This window comes from Malaclemys terrapin, chromosome 1, assembly GCF_027887155.1.
Source record: "Malaclemys terrapin pileata isolate rMalTer1 chromosome 1, rMalTer1.hap1, whole genome shotgun sequence".
NCBI lineage: Eukaryota > Metazoa > Chordata > Testudines > Emydidae > Malaclemys > Malaclemys terrapin.
In genome coordinates, this window is record NC_071505.1 from 189,061,826 (window position 1) to 189,085,633 (window position 23,808).

The 23,808-nt window shown below is 41.0% G+C and overlaps 1 protein-coding gene across 1 annotated transcript; it reads left to right on the forward strand.

Moving 5' to 3' along the window:
* The first annotated feature begins 20,717 nt into the window (after window positions 1-20,717).
* Window positions 20,718-23,204, forward strand: OLIG1 (oligodendrocyte transcription factor 1). The gene has a single exon (XM_054016459.1). The coding sequence runs from the start codon at window positions 21,067-21,069 to the stop codon at window positions 21,751-21,753; it is 687 nt and encodes a 228-aa protein (XP_053872434.1). The 5' UTR covers window positions 20,718-21,066; the 3' UTR covers window positions 21,754-23,204.
* The last annotated feature ends 604 nt before the right edge of the window (window positions 23,205-23,808 follow it).

Genomic DNA, 23,808 nt, shown 5'->3' on the forward strand with positions numbered 1-23,808 from the left:
GAAAATCATGCCAACGGGAGAGTATCATCAGTCTCAACTAAAATCAGATTTCTTCTGCATTCTGCCTAAATTGTAAACGCAAAGGTCTCCACCATTGGTGATCGCTAAAGGGTGTATGGTTTTGCAGAAGTGTATTTGTTTGGGGGAGGGAGGGGGAATGTTAACACGAGACAAATTCCATTCCATCTCTCAAACAGTTTGGCAGAATTAGGAAGCTGATCCCTCACCGCCCGCAGTTTCAGTGGGGACAGGGAGACTTCCTGGCCTATAGCTACACGTTACAGCTGCTGTGTTTTACCCCAGAGGTGGCTGTACTGCAATGCAGGATAAACGCTGTCTTGCACTGAGTGAAACCTGCTCCTGCAGCCGCTACCCGAGCTAGAACAATTAGAGCTGGTCAAAACGTCTCACAAACGCTGGGGGTTGTTCCCCCCTGAGAAAATGTCCCTTTTACAAAAATGAAACTTTTCATACAAATTGCTGACATTTAAAAAAAATCCGAGTTTTGTGATAGTTCCTGCAATGTTTTTACAGGAATTTGTATTCGTATGTTTACCAAAATCATTTAAATTGTTTACTTAAAAAAAAAAAAAAAAAAAAAACTCACCACATTTTCTCACTAAAAACTATTTTCCCCCCAAAAAACCAATTGAGGTAAAAACGCATCGGAAAGCCCTGGAAACAGAACACAGATCCATTTCAAATTCTGGGGAATGAAAACCGATTTAATCATTTGAATTTGGAGTGACACGGTTTCCCCATTTTTTTTGAGCCGATCTAGCTGCACTCCAAGGCGTTCTGACTGGTGATAGAGTTGTAGCTCAGTTTAAAGACCCTATCGACCTCTCTTCTTTGAATAGAGCGGGGTGAGCATTTGTCAAACAATCAGCAGCTTCCCCCAGAATCTCTCCGTCTGGATCTTTCATCAGTACAGCAGCAGAACCCCTCTAAGCAATATACTTCTCCCCCTCTCCCCAAAACAGGCTGATCACAACGTGCATGCGTCTGGCACAGTTGGGAGAGTGAAATCGCGAATTAGATAGCATTGCGCATTTTATAAGGCTTAAAAAGTAACACCCCCCTCGCCGAGGTCAATACAGGTCTCCTTAAGTCTTAGTGCACTCGGGGGGGGGGGGGGGGGGCGCAAAGAAGTATCAAGACCTCAAGCCGTAGCAGTCACTTGAAGATTAAAGGGAATTAACGTTGGATACTCCCTTTTTAATCCATTTTGCCAAACAAGAGCAAGAGAAAATAGCTAGAATAGAACGTGATAAGCAATCCATCGGATGTGCTCCCCTGAAGAATCTAAGATTTCTTCACCAGCATAAAACAGCCCTTTCCTATTAAGCTGTGACCGGTGCTATGAATACAGTAAGAGTGCGTTAATCGGGGGTATGTGCAGGTTATGGGAAGATTCTAATTTTGGGGACTGTCGAAACAGTGGCTTTATGCAAAACCCATCCCTTTCCTTTTTGTTAACTCTGCTGCATTCACTCCATACAGAATGATATTTAAGCAGAGCACGCTGATAATGTGCTAATACATTTCTGTCTGCAACAGATGGTTGCGAGAATCCATCCTAGCGCTGCTGGCTACGCTGGGCTCAGAGAGCAGTGCTGCGGAGTTTCCAGTTTCAAACGAGTCCGTCAAACCCTTTTTTCTTGTTTTCTTTTTTTTCCCTTTTTCTTTTGCTAGCAACGGGGAAGTTGGTTGCCCCGAGGGACGCCTGACAATGTCCACCCATACATCTGCATAGCTTGCTGCTGATTATGGGGAAACAGCTTATACGACGCATGAAACTTGGTCTAGGGCTCTCTTTTCTATCAGTTCATTTGGTAATAAGACTGAAGAACAAAATGTATATACACACACATCTTAAAGTAATAGGTGTAGAAAGAGCATTTGAAACTAAGGCATAGGGCAGTATAGTTAAATATATATAAGAACCTTCAAAAAACAAACAAACAAAAAACCTAGAACTGTCCTAAACGATTCACCAGTTCAGAGTGATAGGCTTAATACTGTTGGCAATTTACACAGTGGTAGTTGCTTCATAGTTAAGGTTGAAGCTAACTCCACATTCTAAGCCAATTTTCTCTCTCTCTCTCTCTCACACACACACATACAGGCACGCGCGCGCCCAAATCCCCCAAGAGGAACTGATCTTCCATAAACTTTGCATGGCCCAGCTAGACCCAGGGTAGATTTTTATACGGTAAAAATCAAACAGTTTTAAGATTATAGTGTTCTAATAACATGTCTCCATATTGTTATTAATCAATAACATTTAGTAAATGTCTGTACCTTTTAAATTAAAATATAGTTTTTGTCTCTTTACTCCATATTTCTTTAGTAATTAATTTTAAATATTTGGGATGAGATTTTCAAAACTGTCTAAAGGAATTTGGATGCCCAGTTCCCATTAAAATTAATGGGAATGGATGATCAAATCCCCTCAGACAGCTTTTAAAATATCAGCCTTATTCTTAGAATTACAATTCTTTTCCCATAGCCTATGCTGAGCAGAAGCTGTCAGTTACACTGTACTGGGCCATATTATGTTGTGGTTATATGAGGTACAGGCATATAGATTGGGGGTAAAAGCATTTTGTTGACAGCCATCACAATGATGTACCATAACTTCTCCTCAGTGACACTTTGCCCCATTTATTGCATGCAGGATTTGGAGACAGAAACTCCACGTTGATCCCCCTTTTGAGAGCCTGATCATGTAGATGCTATAGAAGCCAAACTTCTGGCAGGAGTCCATGTGATTTTCATCTGTATGAGGATCACAGCATTGGACATGCCATGCAATAAGTGATGCCCTACAACAAAGGGACAGGGAAGCCACAGAACTTTGCTACGTCGCTATGGCACAAACCATTGGATTCGGTTTTCCTTGTTGCCTAACAGTCAGGAGTTGAACTCATGTCTCCATAGATGAAAGGCTGATGTACTGGACAATTATTTATGCTAAATAGTCTATAGTTCTATCTTTAATACAGTTCTATAGTTAATATGTTTCTCTAAAGCAACTGATACCCCCAACCCACACATAGAGAGAAGAGGCTGTGACTTTCCCTTCTCACCCATCATCCCAACAAGTATCATCTCCTTGCAGATGAGCTCTGATAATGCCACTAGGCCAGAGCATCAATAGACACTAGTACCTGCTCCCAGCTTCCTACCTCCAGGAGGGGTCTTTCACAGGCAAGTCTCCCTGGAAGTGTTGGGATGGGGAACTCCTACCCCATGGCCTGAGTTTTCAAAAGAGCCTAGGGCCAGATTTTTAAGTACTCAGGCCCCACAGTTGGGGGCAGGTTCTCAAAAGAGCACCCAACAGTTCCCAATATGACACATGTCTAGATTTTTCAAAGAGCTCAGCAGCCAACACACCGAGCTTTTCTGAAAATCTGGCCACTTAGTTAGGTGCTTAAAGTTGGAGCTGAACTCTTTGGAAAACCTATCCCCGATTGCTGAAAATTTCAGCCCCTATATCCCTGGAAGGATGTAATGCATTTTAAAATACCTGTTTAAGCCTGCAAAGGCTCCACTGTCCTGCGGAGTCAGAAAAATTAAGTTTAATAAAAGACACTTTTTAACATGTTTAAATGTTTCTGATAGTAATTACTAAAGGAAATCAATAAATATAGCAATGGGAATAAAAAGGAGGATGGCATTCAAGCTCCACACAGCAAAGTTTTAACTTTTCCAGGTTGAAAAACTATAATTATATATAACTAAAATGCTTTTGTTATATGGACTACACTTCTGAAGATGATAGGAGTTTTGCCATTGCCTTCAATGGGCTCAAGATTGGATTCAGAGTTTTGTAAATGCTAAATTCATTAGCTTGACCAAAAAGACACTAATGTGTACTTATGTATCACACAAACCTTTCTGACAATCTAATGATGTTCAAATGTATCTGGAGTTATGCAAAGCACAAAGTTATTACACATAAAGTCCATATCCTCCATAAGCACAGAGTTCACCTCAAGCCTCCCACCCCAAAAGATGGATGTAAATGCAAAACAGTGTTTCTCTTTTTCATTCATCCCTATTCTTGGTTTATCTTTAGAAGTTTTGTTCTGCCATTTATCTTCACTTGTTGGAGATGTCTTGACAAACTCCTGAGAATTAATTTCCCATCAGCCATTTGCCTTCTCTTCTTGAACTGGCAGGTCAGATCTCACCATATGCATTAGAAGGGGTTATCTGGATGGGCCACCCGGCTCCATTGTCCCTTCTTATGCATGTCCCTCTCCTAGCAGGGGACTAGTGTCATGCACATGGAGAGACCTCTAAGACAAGGGAACCAAACTCGTCTTCTAAGCAGCCCTCAGCTCTCTGGCTGTCATCAATCACTGTATTCTCCTGCCAAAACCAATACAATTGGATCAGGCCCAATACACAGAGTGTTTCCTGAAAGTCAGAAGTGTGCCTTTTAGTTTAATATATTCTCAGTGTTGATCCTATTAGCAGGAAAAATCAATCAATCAATGTCACCAAACATCACCAGCCTACAGAATGATCACACTGTCAGGATTGTCTGAGATTTTTACAGACGCAGAAAGCAATTGTTAAATTCTATTTTTAATAAAATATGTATATCTTTGTCTGCTTGAAAAATCATGCCCTTTCACTCATTTAGAAAGCATGGGCCACATTCTGCTCTCAGTTACACCAGAGGTATCTCATTAACTTCAACAGAGTTTTGTTGATGTAACCAAGCAGAATTTTCCCCTATATGTTTAAAGAAACAGAATAGAATGTATCCTTATTACAGGTGCAAAAACTATATATACAGTATTCCAAACAAGGTAGTTAATGTAGCAAAAGCTATATTAGTGCAATTAATCTACAACTAATATATTAAGGTGCTAAGTAAATTACATGGTTCTGATGTTTCAACTTCAGTTTAGAAAAGTCTAGAAGTGATCCTTCCTTCCACACTTGCGCACGTGCTCAGGTGCGCGCGCGCGCACACACACACACACACACACACAGCCTCTATATGATGCTCAGGTTTCTCCAGTATGGACACAACATTGGCCATAGCATATGGCACTAATGGAGTTCTGGACTGCTCTGAATTATGGGGCAACCTATAGGCAGCCCTCAGACAGCTGCCATAAACTGGAGTTACATTGAGCATCCCAGAATCCTGAGGGTGCAGAGGTGACTTGAAGCCACTTTTTCTCCTCTTCCCCCTCTCCCCACCACTGATCTGCCCCTCCTGCAGGCACAGCACATAATAAAAGCTACCGAATTTTCCCAGTGCTTTTGTGGTGCTGTGGCTACAGGCACTGTAACTAGGAAAGTGGTGATGAATTGAATAGAGATGAAACAAAGAGACAGGTCCCGGTTAGGAAGGCTGCAAAGGGGCTAGGTTATTGAGCCATACTCACGTGTAGATTCACTTACAGTATGTGCTATATAATTTTACAATTAAAATATTATTTATTGCATAAAAAAGTATGGTAAAAAGAAAGTTAAGGCTGTAATGTCAAGCTCTCAAAAGTTAGTAAAAGCCAGATTTAAGCAACAGAGGGTCCCGTGGCACCTTTAAGACTAACAGAAGTATTGGAGCATAAGCTTTCGTGGGTGAATGCCCACTTCATCAGATTTAAGGTTGCTTAATCAGCCTTCTTGTGCATATGCATCATGATATTGTCTTTCATTACATTACACGTTTTTTTCTAGAGAACCTTGCCTCATTCAGCACAAAGGATGAATCTGCTCTGGAGATGAACCAGGGTTGTGCAGTGAAGGAGGCTGTTGCCTGTAGGACCCCTGCCTCATTTGTGGTAGAAGTTAGAAGGTGAGCTGTGAATTGCAGGAGACTGCAGGAAGAGAAATGAGGGTCTGGTGGTTAAGGTTAAGAACATAGTGAATTGGGTTCTACCCCTGCTTCTGCCAGAGTTCCTATGGGATGCTGGGCAAATCACTTGAAGCAAACTTTTCATAAAGGGTCACTAATTGTGTGTGCCTCAATTTCTGGGTGCTGGACTTGAGACACCTCAAGCATGATTTTCAGTCCTCTTTAAGGTGTCTGAAGATGGGCACCAGAAACTGACACACAAAATCACTAGTCACTTCTGAAAATGTAAGTCCTTGTGTAGTGACATTAGGCAACACTGGCTGCCTTTAGTTAATTTGGGAGTGAGAGAGCCAGAGAAATGTACAAACTCCTGAGTGGGTTCAAAATTCCCTAAATATTCTTTACAAGCAATCCCTGTTTCTTTTCAAGCACAAAGGATGTTACAAATGCTTTGGAGCACATAGGGGAAATCAGTATGCATTTTTCAGCAATGGTGCAGATGCACCATAGCCACTAATGATGAAAATGCTAGAGTGGACAGGGCTCTGATGTTCTTACCACTGTGCCATGAAAGCTCCCCCATGACTTGAACTGCTATTCTCTTCCGTCCTAGCACTGATGCTAGTGCACATCTTGGCTGCACTGAGATGGCAGGATCCATCCCTAAGTAATAACCTCTTAGTTAATTAAGGAGCAGAGCTGAACAGAGTCAGATTAAGGAAGAAGGAAATCCTAGGTTCAGGAGTTGCTTCCTGGCTCTTGTGTTTGAAGAGGGTGGAGCGGAGATGGAAGTGATTGCCTCTGTCTGGAAAGAGGAAGCAAGCTGCATGTCTACTTGAAGTATCAGAACAGTACCTCATAATTAAGGTATGTGTGAAATCTCAGGCAACCCTAGCATCTGACTTTTTAAGAGGTCTGTGCTTAAGGAAGACCCTGAAAATAGATATGTCACTTCCTCTCCCCTCCCCTTATCCTGACCCTCTTAATTTACTTTGTGTATTATGATGTACTCGGTATATTTGGACACATTAATAAAAAGAAAGAAAGAAAGAAAGAAAGAAAACCATAGCATTAAGAGTTCCTACCTCTGAAGCTTTGTCTACATGCAACAGTAATACCACTTTAACTATACGCATGTAAGGTAGTATAGCTCCCAAGTGTGGGTGCAGTTACACTGGTAAAGTGCTTATGACCATACAGGAAGAGGAATAATCTATACTAATAGAGGGCAACTTTATACAGGTGTAACTGCATCCACCTGGCTATATCACTTAAAAAAAGGGCTATATCATATAGGGGCTATATCACTTAAAAAAAAAATCACACCCCTGATTAACAATCTCACTACAAACTGTGCATAGATCAAACCTTAGTCGTTGGGTGGCAGAATTGGACCCAAAATCCATGATAGCACAACTTGTTCTCCAATATTATCCACAGTATTAGAAAATAATTACAACCCCCACCATTCAGATTTGGACTGGCTTTCTCTTTTTTTTTTGTACAAGTGTGTAAAACTACTCATGAAAAAGGTGGCCTGGGACACACACACGTTTTTGAATCAATAACATACACATCCTACAAAACCAAGTTACTATTCTTAAAAGAGGCCTTTAGGAACTGCAATACTGAGAACTGACTTAGGATGACATAATAAATATACAAATAAGATTTCATTTCTTGAGACAACTAAAGAGGAAAAATATCAGTAGTTAATTAACAAAATTGTCCTTAATCCTAACTATACAAGACAACACTTCTGAAATAAATAAATAAATGAATAAATTATAAAATTATATTAGCAGAGATCAGTTCAGCCTTTTTGTATGTGTTGCTAAATGAAGTTTAATGTGTTGAAAATATATTCATTATAATGTATTAAGAGCCAATTTTCATTTTGTTTGTATTCCTAAGAGTGTGACAGTGTCTTGTTTGCAACTGCCCCTGGGTATAAGCTATCATTGTGTAACTTAATTAGATATTCTACATGCTAGTGTGAGGGACATATGTCTATTCACTATAACAAACATCAAGAGTCTGCCACATGCTTTAATGTTTCTGCTATATTGAAATAAAGACAGAGCAAGTGCAAGCTCTCCCAAGGACCTGTGGCCCCAAACAGCTTGAACACAATCAGCCAGCATTCACTGATTGGTTACAGTTTATTAACAGCCTATAAACTTCTCATCTGCTTATGGGGACTAGTTAGGGTTGTCACCTGCAACTGCCAAAAACAGCACAATTGCTCTTCAGCAATGAATCTATATTTTTAATATTGTTATTCCTTGGCTTTTTTCTTTCCAACTCAAATATTGTTACTTTAAACATGGCCTGATTGCTCAGTGGAAAAAAATATCTACATAAAGCCATCAAAACATGATCTAAATATCTACTGTTACTTCTCTTTGTTCTTTTAGATAACTTTACATCATTACAAACTACAGTTGGGAAACAGTATGAGAAAATTATGTACTGTCGAGATTTCAAAATGCTATCTTCTCAGGGAGAAGAAATTCATTGTGCTGGATCACTGGTATTCAACAAGTATTTGCTGTCGAAATTTTTCTCATAAAAAAAAGGAATGTAAGATTCTGATAAAATATAACAGTAAATAATATCATGAAAGAGAGTTTTGCTGTCTTCATTGCATACTACATGACACAGGAGGTTGCCAGCTGCCCCAGTAAATCTCAGACACTTACATCTAACTTGACTTTGATCCTGAAAAAAAAAAAAAAAAAAACATACACACATGCTTAACTTTAAGCACTGGGAGCAGTCTCATTGACTTCGGTGGCACTATTCACAGTGTTAAGCACAGGCATAAGTCTTTCAGATCAGGGCCTTACATCATGCTAGAACAAATATATAGATTGTTTGGGGCTTGTGGATGAGTATTGTTTGATGGTGCCTCCAATAATTCACAGCAGCCTTTTCCTTTCTTGCCCACGTCAGAGGTAGGCTTTTCTCCTTTTATCTCATAGCTGCTACTTTTTCCTCTACTGATGTGGGAAAGTTATATATTAGATACATGTTTGCAAAAATTGGACAAATTAAACCTTGAGAATATATAAAATTGCTTCCATTACAGACGAAACCAAACTCCATTACATTTAAAAGTCCTTGTCTGTCACTAGCTAAGAAGGCTGCACACTATGTTGAAGATGTAGAGCAAAACCCTTACCAAAGCCCATCTTCAATGGCCAACTCTCCATCTTCAGTAACTAAAATTATCTCCAAAGTCTCCAGTATACTTTCACTTGGCCTGCTTCAGGAGAGAATTAGCATCTTGCTGAGATGGTGTGCCTGTTCTTAGAAAATAATGCCGGCCTCATATAGGAATGCTGGTGGCAGAAGGAAATTAGACGTTTGCTGACAGCAACCAACTGTGGTCAAGGAGCAAAATCTTAGACCAGTGGAATGTTATTTTATCTCTCTATAGACATAGATACCCTGCATTATCATTTTGATACTGGGCTTGTCTTTTAGGTCCAGTCCTCTCAAAAGCTTACAATACGGCCTTGACCCTGAAATTAGGTCAATGGATCTCTGCGCCTGGGCAAAGCCCAAAGCAGAATTAGGTCCTATGTTTCAAACAGTTTGAGAATGGTTACAGCCAAATATGGTTGTAAAGTGATGTGTCTACACACAACATGGTTATAAACCAGGCTACAATTGAGTTCAGCAGCCATGCAATGGATTGGCTAGTGAATAGTTTACAGTGTGTTTTCTGATGTATCAGGTTTTAAAAATCAAGAAAACCTGATACATGTTGGACACAAACAGTCATGAAACCTTGCTAGTTAAAACAGTGCCGAAAAGTTTGTCATGCTTGACAAATGTTTGTCTCTAGTATGGGTTTGATCCCAGCATGGCAGGGCCTTTCTGTGTTAAACTGATTTACTGTCACAGTCAATTTATGAGAAAACACATTGTGTTAAAGGAGTCAACCTGTGATTTTTAACTGGGTAACATTTTTAAAAGGTTTCACATTGTATTTACTGTAATTTAGATTGAAGTACCAAAACCCATAAAATCATTATTCCAAACTAGAGATTGGATCTGAACACCCTCAGATTTCAGGGGTTCAGAGTAAGAAAACTCCTACACCTCTACCAAAGAATCAATAAAAGTCACAGATCTGAATCACATCTCAGGGGTAGGTGGATTTCAGATCCTGGATGTCCATTCTTCTGTCTCTGGTAACTCATGAAGTAAAATCCGAACTCTAAGGTCAACTGTTAAACTAACCCTTTTTTCCCTTCCCCTCAAACATACACCTCACTGTGAACTTGTTCCAGCACTGACTGAAGTCAATGAGAAACTTTCCATTGACCTCAATGGGTGCTGGATCAGGCCTAAATAACATACAGTCTCCGGATACCTAGATGAGTGTTGACAAGATAAAGAACTAAAACACTAATAATAACTTTTTAATGAATTTTTTAAATGAATACGTGTTTAAAACATTTTTCACCACTAACATGGTTGGATGGTTAGTTCTCATGGTGTGGCTTGGACAGCATAGAAGTCACCGAATGCATTATGCACTCCATGATGTTCTGTCCTGAGCCAAATCTAGTGTGTTACAAGTTAGGATGCCTTTGATGCCTAAAGGGGTGTTAGGTCTTCTGTAGGGGATTTCCCCTCCTGCTTTTATTGGGTCAAAGTCAAAGAGGATTCTCACAGGGAAATTGGTAGGCATTTGATGCAGATGCCCATACCACCCTAGAGAATATTGGTGATTGTTTGAAGGATCAGAACCTGGTTAGTTAGAAAACAGATCTCTTCATACGACTTGAATTCATACCAATTGAGATTTTCAATCAGCTGAAGATGCTTCATATGGATGGTGACCAATTTCTTTTCAGTCTTGACAGTGAGGAGCCAAGTTTCAGTCCCAGGGGTCAGGATACTGATTGCTGAGGCACCATATACCTTCAGCTTCATCTCTCTACTTATCAGGATGTTTGGTTTGCAAAAGACATTATTGACGAGGCACCCCATACTGATGATGCTTTTGCATTGTGAGCTTCAAGTCCTCTCTCTGTGCAGCCCTTGTTATCAACAATCTCAACTAGGTGGTTGCCCACTGAGATGCTGGAGCCCATAGCGGGTTCAAAATCACCGAAAGAAGAATTTTGATTCAGGCCAACTTTTCCCACTGAGTTTTCCAGAGCTTTAAATGCCCCAAACCAACTCACCCATTGATTCAATAGCTAGTGCTATATTGTTGGCAAAGCTGACGTTGGTGAGGTTATCATCATGAAGGTGTATGCCTAACATGCACTTACTTAGTGTCTGATCAAGCACATAATCTACGATGGCATCGAAAAATTCTGGGGCAGAATTCATTCTTGCCAAACACCTGACCTAATTCAAAATAAGGCAATTCTTTTCCCTTTTACAAGAATGCAGTTTGAGGAGTGACCATACAGAAGACGGAACATTCTACAGAGCTTGTCAGAGAGGCCTGCATGTTTCAAGATCAGCCAAAGCAACTCCCTATCAACAGAGTCAAAAGGCTTCCTTGATATCCACAAATGCAATGAGAATGAGGTGCTTGAATTCTTGTGCCTTCTCGATAAGCTGGCCTGACACACCGTAAAGATTTGCTCCATCATAGAATGGCCAATAGTGAAGCCAGCTTGTTGAGGTCTTCTCTTGCTCCTTGAGATATCAGCAGCCCAGGCCAACAAGACAGAAACAACTCGTTCCCTGAGACCACTACCATTGCTCAAGCATATCCTGATAATTGCTTTCAGATATCACATATTTACATTTAGTAAATCAATGCCTTCTGGCTCAATAATTTTTATTCACTTGGATTTGTATTCATATTTATAAAAACACGCAAAAGGTGACATACTCCAGACACCTTTATCAAAAGTAAAAAATACACAATCAAAATGTGGGTTTATTGTAGATGGAAAACTAAAATTTTCTGTTTATCCCCTAATGAAGACTTGCTAAAGTAGGATACAATGAGAACTAATCCACACTGTCGACTGTATCAGGGCCATAGGTTATTTTGGCTGAACTGATCTCGCTAAGTATAAGGGAGAGGTAATTATTTTTACTGTAGAATTCTGGGCCTCATATGTGCAGTGGCTGCTAATTATTATACCAAATTGGTCTATATTCTGTGCGAGGTTTTTGTAGTGTGCTATGCCATGCTGTCCCCCTGGTATTGTTTGCTTTACATATCAATCATCTGAAATATACAATCCCTAAAAATCACTCCTCTTCCCGTAATACACTATTAATAATTTAGCCAAAAGAATTCTCCTCTCAGCAGAACTAACCAAACTCTTTAGGAGAAGAAGTTTAACATGCTTTTTATTTCGCTACATTGCAAAATGATAGCTCTTTGTGATGCTGGAAAAAGCTTCCCCTGAAGTAGTTCCCAGCCACTGTCAATTTTCATTCTATCATTAACATATAACATCTGGTGCTACTAAGTCATATTGTCACATACAAAAAAAATCAGCTCCTTCTCATCTTAGCATTTTACACACATACACACCCCTACCTATTTTCATTTGCAAATATACAAACTTGAATACCCAAGTAATACAACAAAAATTTGCAAAAAAACAAAACCAAAAAACAAACAAACAAAAAAAGGTTGGCTAAGCCCAATAGGCTTTTTAAAAAATATGTATTTTTTCTAGTATGTGTGTGTAATATACACACAGAGAAGGAATGCATGTGTACAAATGTGTTATATATGTGCATATATACTGTTTATATATTATATACACAGGCACACACAATAAAAAAAGAAAAAAGACTACCCATTATTCTCCAATCTGTCTACATTCTGAATGATTATATGTAGCTAATTAATACCAAACAGTATATAAGTCTAATATCTTTATAGTCAATTCAAAAAGAAATATGTCAAGAATGTGAGTTTTGCTGCTTTATGCTCCTGTTCTTTGGGAAATGTTATACATTGCATCCAAGTAGTGAAGTAATATTTATCCCTGTGAAGACTGGTAAGTAATCTATCCATCACCAATGTGTCTCATATGCAAACATGCCATGGCCTCACTGTGAGGACCACACCTCAGAGAATCAGCAACTGGGAAAGAATGGGAGCTGTGCACTGCATTTTGGGGGATAACTACTAGGAAACTCCCAGAGCGCACTTGGCAGCAATGTGGTGTTGGTGATTTTAGCAATTTGATGCATTCATTATGTTCCATACTCTATCAAATCCTTCTTGGTACATGTTCATGAAATGAACATGAATTATTTTTTTCATTGCGTTTTTGTTAAAACTGTTTTGGTTATCTGGTCTGTTATCCCAAAACCCTTCTCCCCATAATAGTCCGATTGCAGTTCTTGGAGGGAATTTGTGCACATTACAAAATGACTGCATACAGGGCAAAAGCCCACATTTTTAAAGGTGATTTAGGCATTGCTCCACTTGCAAGTGTTTGCAAGGCTTAAAAGATTTAGATAGCTAAATCCTATTTTAAAAAGTGCCTTAGAAGCCTAAGTCTCATTGACTTTCAATGAAATTTACGTTACTTAAGTCACTTTTGAAAATGGGACATAGCTGTCCAAGTCGCTACGGCCTTGCAACACTGAGTGGAGTGACACTTAAATACCTTTCCAAATCTGGGCCAGTCTCTCCTATTCAAAGAACAAATTACTACTACACACTCAGCCTCTCTCTCGGTGATTATAAAAATGGTAGCATTGCAAGGGAAAGAGGACCTATAGAGCATCTCAGAGAGGACAGTTTTCCCTGTATGATTTGAAGCTCAGGATATGGCTAGGAATGCTACAGAAGTGTCATATGTTAGGACTGTGGTGCATAGGCAGAGCTGTGCTGTTAGCATTGAGCACAGAAACGATACACTATTATATTTTCTCTTTCACAAACACCAAATTCACACAAGGACTGATCTTGCAAGGTGCTGTTCAGTTCAAATTCCCATTGATATTGATGGGAGTTGAGAGTTCTCAGCATGTCACAGTATCAGGCTTACAATGGTTAAATGCAAAACGGGCCATTCTGAGGACAAGGGAAAAACAATCAGAGACATTGTACCAGGCCCAGCCTTGGTGCAAGCAGTGATGGATTGATTAAGGACTTCAGGAAGGCTTGATTGACTCTCCCTTCCTGTGACTCCAACCTTTTTAGTCAGGGGGTGCAGAGGCAACATCTCTTCTCCCCACTCGGCAGCTTGGAAATATTCAAATACCATGCAGAATATACCATGTAAACTCTACTAGGGGGTGGAAGATAGAAGCAATAATGTATTTTCTCTGTAATTACATGTGATTTATGCTACCTAAGTGCCTAATTGCCACTGTAAGGCTCTAGATAGTTAAACGATTACCATAACACTTACAGTAAATCAGTACAGTATGTCAGTGTCTGATCCAAGACATCGCACATGTAAGAGAGAACACAGTTCAGACACATGAGGATGGGAGGTCTGAAAAATCAGTCTCATTAGAAAGGGGTTAGACTTTAAAAGTGAAACAAGACACAAAAAGGGCTCATTTGGATCCAACACTCCACTTAGGAGCTTCCATGTTTATGAACCTGAGCAGTGGGGGATTAATTAAGCCCTAACTGGGTCTTGTTTAACTCCATCAACTACAGCTTTTCCAGTCTAGTAGGTTTTATAGATATCACTTCTTTAAATAGTTGAGCTGTTATTTTTCTGTAAATTATTACCCTTCTGTGAAAAGAGTTTGACCTTTCTTCATTAAAGCTCCAATTCAGCGAGGTACTTAACCAGGTGCCTATCTTTAAGCAATGTCATCCCTGGAACTACTCACACGCTTAAAGCTAGGCAGTTATTTAAGTACCTTGCTGAATTGTGGGCCACAGTGTTGTAGGATGGAATTTCCAAAGGGGCCTAAAGGAGATAAGCACCCAATCCCACTGAGTTGTAATGGGATTTAGGCACTTAACTTCCTTAGGCTATATTGAAAATCCCAACTGTAATACTTACACAGTATAGATGTTTGCTGCCTGTATATTAAATACTTGTTTTCATATGTTTCATTAATAAAATTGCTTTAATACAAATATTGATTTGGGAATCAATTTTAGATGTATTAGTAAAATTACATTCTCTAGTCATGTCAGAGCCTGATCCCACCCTCTTTAGGCACTTGGAACAACCTGGTTTCTTCCTTAGCTGACCGGGGTTTTGCTTCCCACAGAAAGAAAGCAGACAGGGATAGATGACAAGGATCTCAAGCCAGCAGAAAACAAACCAGGTGAAGTTTTGAACAGTATCCTTCTGTTCCCTGTATCCTGTCTACTCTCCATAAAGAGAGAAGTACTTTGATTTACACAGGCTACTGTTATTGCAGGTGTTCTAGGAACTTGGCCACAGTACGTCAGTTAGGCACATTTATTACCTCTTGGATTTCTATAATTAATCATTCATTCCTTTCTAAGAACAAAGAATAGAAGTTAAGCATCTAGCTGCCCTGTCTTCCCTCTCTCTCTAGTCTCTCTGCCAGTACATTCGGCCTGTTTGTTCTCTTTCATTCCTGTTCTTCCTGTTGCATTCTGTCCATTCAATGGGGAAAGAGTGAAACCGGATGGCTGGATTCAGTGCAGGGAAATGACTTCAGAGCTACCTTTGTTTTTTCCCCTCATTTCTTCGAACACACTTAGCCATGTATCACTATGAAAGGGCTTGTTTTAACAGTTTGGAACATCCAATAAGCAAAGCTGTTTCAGCCAGAATCACTCACATCTTTTCGGGCTGACTGAGACTCTGAGTTAAACTGCCAATTTTTTGCAACAAAACTGACCATGACATTGGGCATTGTGTTCTAAATTAGCCACAGCCTTCCAAGCAAATTGTCCCTTTTTATTGTATCAGTGTAAGCCTCTATAGCATTTGGCTTAGGCTATTGACTTAAGAGAGACTCAACACATATTTTTCTAGTGAGGAGCAATTTTTATGTCCAATTATGTTGAAGTTAAAGTGAACATTTTATTGTCTAGTTCAAACTTGTTTATGAAGTAAAAGGAACTGCCACCTTTATTTTTTATTCATTTTATTTTTCTTTCTGCAAAATTGCCTTGTCATAGTGGATTTCAGTAGGAGAAAGAGAAAGTAGATTCCTATGTATATTATTGGAATATGTTAAGACATTTTATATTAGTAGAATGTAGTTAATTGTTGCAGGAGTAAAATATTCTTGCTTTTAACTTTCTATTTGTGTGTGTTTTGAAGCTACTGATGTCTGCAGCAAAATAAAAAAAATGCTCTCAGTATAAATATATTGTTTTTAATAGCCATATTTAAAATAAAAACCAATAACTGATGTGATCTAATCAGGAAATCATTTTCAGCTGATTCATTGGATTACTACTGTGTTCATATGACTGCATCTTGAAACCGGACTGTTAATCTGAAACTTCATGTAAAAGAAAAATCAAATTTGCTATTTACTAGTTATGGGGTTTGAAGAACCCGTTTTCTGGAAAGTACAATCTATTTTGTAAATTTTCAAAACTCAGTCCTTTTGCTATCAAAAGCTGTATGTTAGTCTGTTGCTGATCTGCAACATATTGCCCTGATCTGATAAAAGGGAAATAACCGGCTTCTGCTTTACTAACTACATGCATTTTATCTGAACAATTGGCATGACTCAGATCTTCTTCTGATGCCTTTTCATCATCTTAAATCCTCTCCCCCTCCCCCGACAATGAAAGGTAGGTTTTTGACTAAGATAGGTATTTTTATATTAATATGTACACAAACCTAGAAACCCACACTATAGTATGTCTTGGTGGGAGTTGGTGTGAACAAAAGGTAGCATTAGGCTGTTGTGCACCAGTTCTGTCCCATCACAGAATCCTTACACTGGTTGCCTATGGCAGTTATAGATGGTGAACATGATTCTACTCTCACTAACACAGGTGTAAATCAGGAGTAACTTCACTGAAGTCAGTGGAGTTCACCACAACAAACCACTCAAACCTACTAGCTGTTTCTCACACTCCATCCCTCACCCAAATCTATCATCTGTTCTCCCTTCTGCCCCTCACCACATTCCCTTAACCTGTTTACCTGACAGGTAGCAGCAGCAGGAAGGGAAAGGGAAGTCCAAGAAGAAGAAGTTGCACCCCCAACAGTAGCTTTACAGCTGTCTTCCCTTCCCCATCAGAAGTGGGATTGGGGGCAGGGGAGCCCCAGAAATCCTTTCCTCTCTCATATCACAGTCTCCATAGGTTGTCCTAATCCTGAAAGATGTTCTGGCCAGACTGAACAAGAAGAGAGAACAAGATGACATCACCACCTTCATCAAGTTCAACATCCTATGAAACACCTGTGATGTAAACATGAGGTTCCTGTTATTACCCAGTCTCTTGTGTGTCAATTCCCCTATTTCTACTCCCTCTTACCCATCTTTTTCTGCTTGCATTCTGTCTAATAGCTTAGTCAGCCACAACAAATCCACCCTTGCACTTATAAACAATTATGATAAAGGCTGACCAAGTGCTACGACTCTGATTTCCAGCAGCTACACTGCAAATATGAGACAGTCAGAGAGAGGAATTGCATTTTCTTTTCTGCTGTTTCTCTCTCTCTCTTCCCCCCTTGGTTTTGTTTTATTTAGTCTTAAAAGGAGGAGGATTGAATTTCAACAACAGAAATTGAAGCTATTGAGTTTTAAAATGGGTTTTTTTCCCCATGGAAAAAAAACTAACAGAGCCTTTTCTATTAAAGAAGTCTAAGCAGTAATTCAACAGCTTTGAGACTGATGTGTTATACTGAAATTACTATCACCATTATCTTTCAAAAGAAAAGAAAGGAGAATGGGATAAGTGTGTATGCACGTGTGTACAAGTGCATGCCTGTACAGTATCTAACACAGTAGAGTCCTGTCATGATTTGAGCCTCTGGGCTCTACTGCAATACAAATAATTATCATTAATAATAAATCATTGGAGAAAGGAAAAATTAGAAACAGGAAGGGGAGGAGGAAGGGGATGAAGAAACTTGTTTACATTCTAAATGTTCTCCCTCCCTGGCTTCAATTGGTACAAGCGGAAAAAGGATTTAATTTCTGACCCATCCCTGACAATGGCTCCTCTAGTCAGAGAATCAGATGGGAAGAGAGGAGGAGTTGGTTACAAAACAGGGCCACTGAGTCCCTGTTCCTCCATTCCTGGGCTTGGTGTAGCAACTGTAAGGGAGCAGGACAGCAGTAAATGTAGCTTTAAGCCATTGTTGTACTCCTGGTATCACTGGGATAGCCCTGGCATACGTTAGCCTAGGGGTTGCTCTAACTTATGTTCTGGCTGAAATGACCTGCTGTGGGTCACCTGCCAAGTGAGAATAGCTGGAGTGTGGTGCATTCTAGTCACAGACCCTTCCCTGATATGCTCCCATGTCAGGATTTGGGAGAGGGCTGACAGAGAGCTTTTTCAGTAGCTCTCTGCTGGCTGTGGAACACCCCTTACATGAGATATTCCCAAGGGATTTCCATCCTCTTCATGCTACCAGAACAGGAAAAGAGATATTAACTCTTCTGGAGATATTAACTCCTATGGAGTTTAAAGTGGTCATTTCAACAAGCTTTAATCAATCAATCTACCTTATGGAAATGATCCTGGGGAAAAGTCACCATAGTTTCAGTTCTTTGAGTATATGGACTCTTAGTCAATATTCTGACATGTTTTCTGACTTTGTCCAAGGCAGGTCCAATAATTTCATGGCCAGTTCATCCAACAAAAGACAAACAGCTTGAATTTCGGAGGCAGTAGCCTCTTTGATATCTTCTTCTGATCCTTTCTAAAGTGTACAAAGCTTCTTGTTTTTATGCAGTATGCTAAGTTAATGTACATATTTTTGTAAGAAGTAGTAGGGTAATGTGGAGAATATTTCTATTTTCAAAATACTATTGAAAATCAGGTGCCCAATATATGCATGTTTCAGCTGTGGTTTTCCTGTGCATATTCACAAAGAATGGCTGAGAGACTGGAGGATCTATTAATCAGTTTTCCCATTTAAAACAAAAAATATCTCCTCACAAGCAAGGAGGTGAAGCAACAGCATTGGCGCAAAAACATATGAAGTACCTTTCGCTAAAAATTATTTTACTTTGCGCCTGAAAAGTATGCTGAGCAGACTTCCAACAGCGTGCAGAATTTTACTTGCGTAGTTTGAAATGGGAGCAGAAGTGATGTCCACAGCTCTTTTTTTCCCCCCATAAGTATTTCGAGGATACATTTGAAGCTCTGTTATCTGTTTCACAAGCATATTTGCTCTTTAGAAGTATTTTTATGAGCTACAAGGGCAAATTTTTGATGGCAGGAAAATTATCCCAACCTGTCTTTCAGTAGTGTGGCAGAATTTTAGTAAGAGGCTCCTACAAGAACCCTCTAACACATCATGCTGTGTTCCATGTTTATCTCTCAAAAGCTATACCTACATAGGCTGGACTTCCACTTTGTTACTACTTCTGATAGAAGCACAGACTCTCTTTGTCAATAAACATATCCTTGACTTTGCTTTGTGTACTTCTTTTCCCAGCACATAAGTTGTGCTCTTGCAGCTGTTCATTCTGCACCAGGAAAAAAAAATAAAGGGAACATTCATTGAGCCCACCAACTCATTTCCTATAGGTTGATGAATAACTTTCAGAGGGTAATGAGTTTTGCTCACTGATGATCTGGGCTGAATCTGAACAGGTGACCTAGAAATGAATGTCTTTAAAGCCTATTCCCAGTAAACACACATTTTTAAAAAGTAGAACTGTTCTTCCACTGAATATTTCTTCTCATCAGACACACTGGCTTCCACTGTTCCCCCCTCCCCCCCCCATTCCCTTAACAGCATTAAGGGCTTGATCCCAAGTCCACAGAAATCAATGGAAAGACTCCCATTGAGTTCAATGCACTACAGATCAAGCCCTACTAGGGGAATATATAGGTTCACAGCATTACATTTAATTTTAGTTGAAAATACAAAGAATTAATGCAATACTTTGTCCCAATCATTGGTTACATACATATTTCTCATATTGAAACAAATGAAAATTTACTATGACTTGTAGAATATGTGAAATCTACTTATCTATTTCTGTTTTTATGCAACTGTTAGTCTTAAACTGTGGCTACAGAATGACCAGTATGCTATACAAAAAACTGTGAAGTATCACTAATATAACTGTATTTTTACTCAGAACTTAAAGGCAGTTTAGCTGCTCAGTTGTCTATCTAATACATAGAGAGACATGTTTTCCAGCTTGAAGAAGACTCTGTGTAGTTCAAAAGCTTGTCTGTTTCACCAACAGAAGTTGATCTAATAAAGATATTACTTCATCCACCTTGTCTCCCTACTATCCTAGGACAAAACACAACTACTACAACAATGCATATCTAAGAAATACACAGACACAAAGGTAAACATTAATTCAATAACTAGAGATGGGCCTGAACAAAAATTCTGGATATAAGAATTGAGAGGGGGCATTTCATCCACCATCCAAATTTGGCAGTTGGTCCCAACTCTCTATTTTTTTTGGGGGGGGGGGGGAAGCCCATCTCTAATAATAACAACTGGAGGAAGAGGGAATCCTGAAAGGCTTTTTAAAAGGAGCTATGAAAGCAAAGAAAAAGACAAACCAGACACTGCTTTATGTGCTCTGAAAGGGAGAGTCAGTTCAGAAATAAACTCTCTTTTCAATCCCTTGGCAGACATTAACATTCTTGGAAGCAGTCAGAGCCCAGGAGGGGAAGGGGGAGAAATATAGGGAGAAAATAGAGTGTCTCAAATAACAAAGGAAGCTGCCTGGCAAAGCAGAGGAGTCCGTGGGAGGGAAATGGGCTCCGGGATGGCAGCGCTCCTCGGCTGCAGAACTGCCGAGCAAACCTTACAATAAACTTCTTCTTGTTTGCCAAGTGCAACTCTTCCGCCCCGCAGCAGGCGGCAACCAATGAGAGCCCGTCTCTGGCCAGCTTTGCGCTCCCATTGGCTGCCCACCGCCATCCCTTTGCCCAAAGTGGGAGAAATGGATTTAAAGGGCCCCGGCTAGATCGTTCCCTTCCCCAGACCTGAGCGACAAGCTCCTCGCGGCAAATGTTTCCCACCCACCGTGGCCACCTTAGGTAACGTAAGTCCAGTGCGAAGGACAGCCCTGTGTTCTTGTGCACGCTGCCGCTCCCTGCTCGTCAGGCCCTCCCCCAGCCCTTGCTATGAAGGTTTGCAGCCTCGTCTGAAAGCAGCAGGAGGACCATGTTGAGGCAACAACGCCCAGGTGAGGTGCAGCTGGGGACAGCCCTGTATGAGCTGGTTGGCTACAGGCAGCCCTCCTCCACCTTGCTCACTAAGCAAGTGCATGACAAGCCGGAGCCTGCCCCTGAGCAACAGCAGGGGTTGGGCAGCGCCAGAAGCGGCGGCGGCAGCAAGACTGAGCAGAAAAAGGAGCAGCAGCAGCTGAGGCGGAAGATCAACAGCCGGGAGAGGAAGAGGATGCAGGACCTGAACCTGGCCATGGACGCGCTGCGGGAGGTGATCATGCCCTACTCTGCAGCCCACTGCCAGAGCTCCCCGGGCAGGAAGCTCTCCAAGATCGCCACGCTGCTCCTGGCCAGGAACTACATCCTCTTGCTGGGCAGCTCGCTGCAGGAGCTCAGGCGGATCATTGGGGAGATGAGTGGCTCCGGGCCCAGGGTGCTGCTGGCCGGGCTGCCCCTCTTCGCCGCGCCGGGCTCTGTGCTGCTCACCCCGGGGAACTTGAACCACCCGGACAGCCTGCGGTCCGCCAACAAATACCTCTCGCTGTCCCTGGAGGAGCAGCAATGCAGCCAGCTGCATTTGGCCGGGGGAGCCAGCCTGTGCACCTGCGCGATCTGCAAGTTCCCTCACTTCATCCCCTCCAGCCTCAGCCTCGCCGCCGTGCAGAGCCAGTTCTCCAAGTGATCGCAGGCGCGGGGCGGCGGGACTCGGGGAGCGGGGTGGGGTGCCAGGCCGGGGACTGCAAGCTCCGGGCTCAGGGGTTTTCGGTGCGCTCCGGGCGGCTGGAGGGAACGCGGGCCCGGGCTCCTGGCTGTCTTTTGGGGAAGGGCCGCTACGGGCAGCTGAGCAACGCTGTGCGGCTCAGGTCCGGTGTGTTCCTGAAGGCGCGTGTTTGCAAGGGCCTGTTTTCAAAGCAGAACCGAGACGGCAACAGAGCGAACTCCCAGCCCCTTGGCGGGGCGATCCCGCGCTGGGCACAGCTCTCCCACAAGCTGCAGGCCTGGCTGAGTCACGCTGCTGGCGATTCAGCTGGGGTGTGCCAGCCCTGGCCGTGCCGTCGCTGTCTCAGCCATTGCCCGGGGACCCCTGCATGCGTTCCACAGGTGAAAGGGGAGGAGAGGCCAAAATCATTGTGACACTTGAGTCGAAGACATGGAAAATAATGCCTAAAAGATCCGTTTAATGGAGCATCTTCTACAATGTTTTATTTAGCTAGGAGAGTATCTAATTACTGTAGATGGACCCGCACCCTGGCTTACTGAGCTACCATTCAGGGTAATAAAGTAACAGGTCTTAAACAACATGTAGAGTTAAAGGTATGTACTAGGCAGTGATTTAAAGGAGACATTACTTTTTGTATGCCGTAATTTTCTCTTTCAGTGACCTAAGCAGAATCCAATTTGTTACCTACTTGCGATCATTTAGAATCCTAGAAATGTAGGACTGGAAGGGACCTCCATCTTTAGGAATCTGAATTTGTAGAACTGAATCAAGGTTTGTTTGTTTGTTTTTTAGTCTTGTTGGGTGAGCAGCTTATTATATTTCTAGATTGGTTTAACCACCAATCTAGAAATTTGAGTGTTGCTTGCAAACAAAATGCCACCTTGAACACAAATAAGTACCATAGTTTACTAAAAAGGAGAATGCATTCCTGGCGATATGCATTACTCAGAGAAGATAATCAATTAACTTGATCTAATAGAGGAAAATAAGGTAGGACCCCTATTTTAGGAAAGCAAAAGTTGCCCCCCCACATACTGTGTTAATCCACATGATGCTTTCAGAGGCAGCGTTATTATTGCAGATGTCTAAGAGTAGACAAGGTCAATTCTGAAACATCTTTAAATAAAGATTTTTGAAAAAATACAGAAAGCAGAGTGTTTCTTCATAGCCAGCCTGTACATTAGTTAAAAGACACTGCAAAGAACATGCATCCTCAACATGTGTACTAATACAAGTGAAATATACATTTAAAAGCAATGTTTATGATGGGGTTTTTTGCACTCATTTCTGGGAATGGGTTTTGTTGCTGTGTAGCTTATTTTAATAGCATTTTTTAACTGTAGTGTTTTATCACTGTATGACCCTTTTACTTGGAACTGTACAGTCATAATAAAACTCTCAATTTCCCTGCATCCTGTCAGCTGTCTTAATGATTGAACAAGATGTTCTTAGCCAGTTGACGATATTTACCTGGTTACAGCTATTAATGATAAAATTGTTTTTATTTCTTGATGTTCAGGGCATAATATAACTAGCTTTAACACTTATTTATTAAGTTATGACCTGGACAAAATGAGTAAGAATTTGTTCCTATAAACAAAGATAGAGCTGGATTCCCACGCATCTAAAGAAGATCATAAAATCACAGAAATGGAGGGCTGAAAGGGAACTCCAGAAGTCATCAAGATCCACCCCCTGCACTGAGGCAGGACCAAGTAAACCTAGCCCATCCCTGGCAGGCATTTATCTAACCTGTTTTTAGAAACCTCCAATGATGGGAATTCCACAACCTCCCTTGGAAGCCTGTTCCAGAGCTTAACTACCCGTTCTAGTTGGAAAGTGTTTCCTACTATCTAACTTAAATCTCCCTTGCTGCAGATTAAGCCCATTACTTCTTGTTCTGCCTTCAGTGGACATGGAGAACAACTGATCAGTCCTCTCTCTAATAGCTCTTAACATATTTGAGGATGGTTATCACGATCGTTTTTCTCTCTTTTTTTCCCCCCCCCATCTTCT

Bases quoted from the DNA above. Each gene is read 5' to 3' on its own strand.
- OLIG1 (XM_054016459.1), top strand. From the start codon at position 21,067: ATGTTGAGGCAACAACGCCCAGGTGAGGTGCAGCTGGGGACAGCCCTG.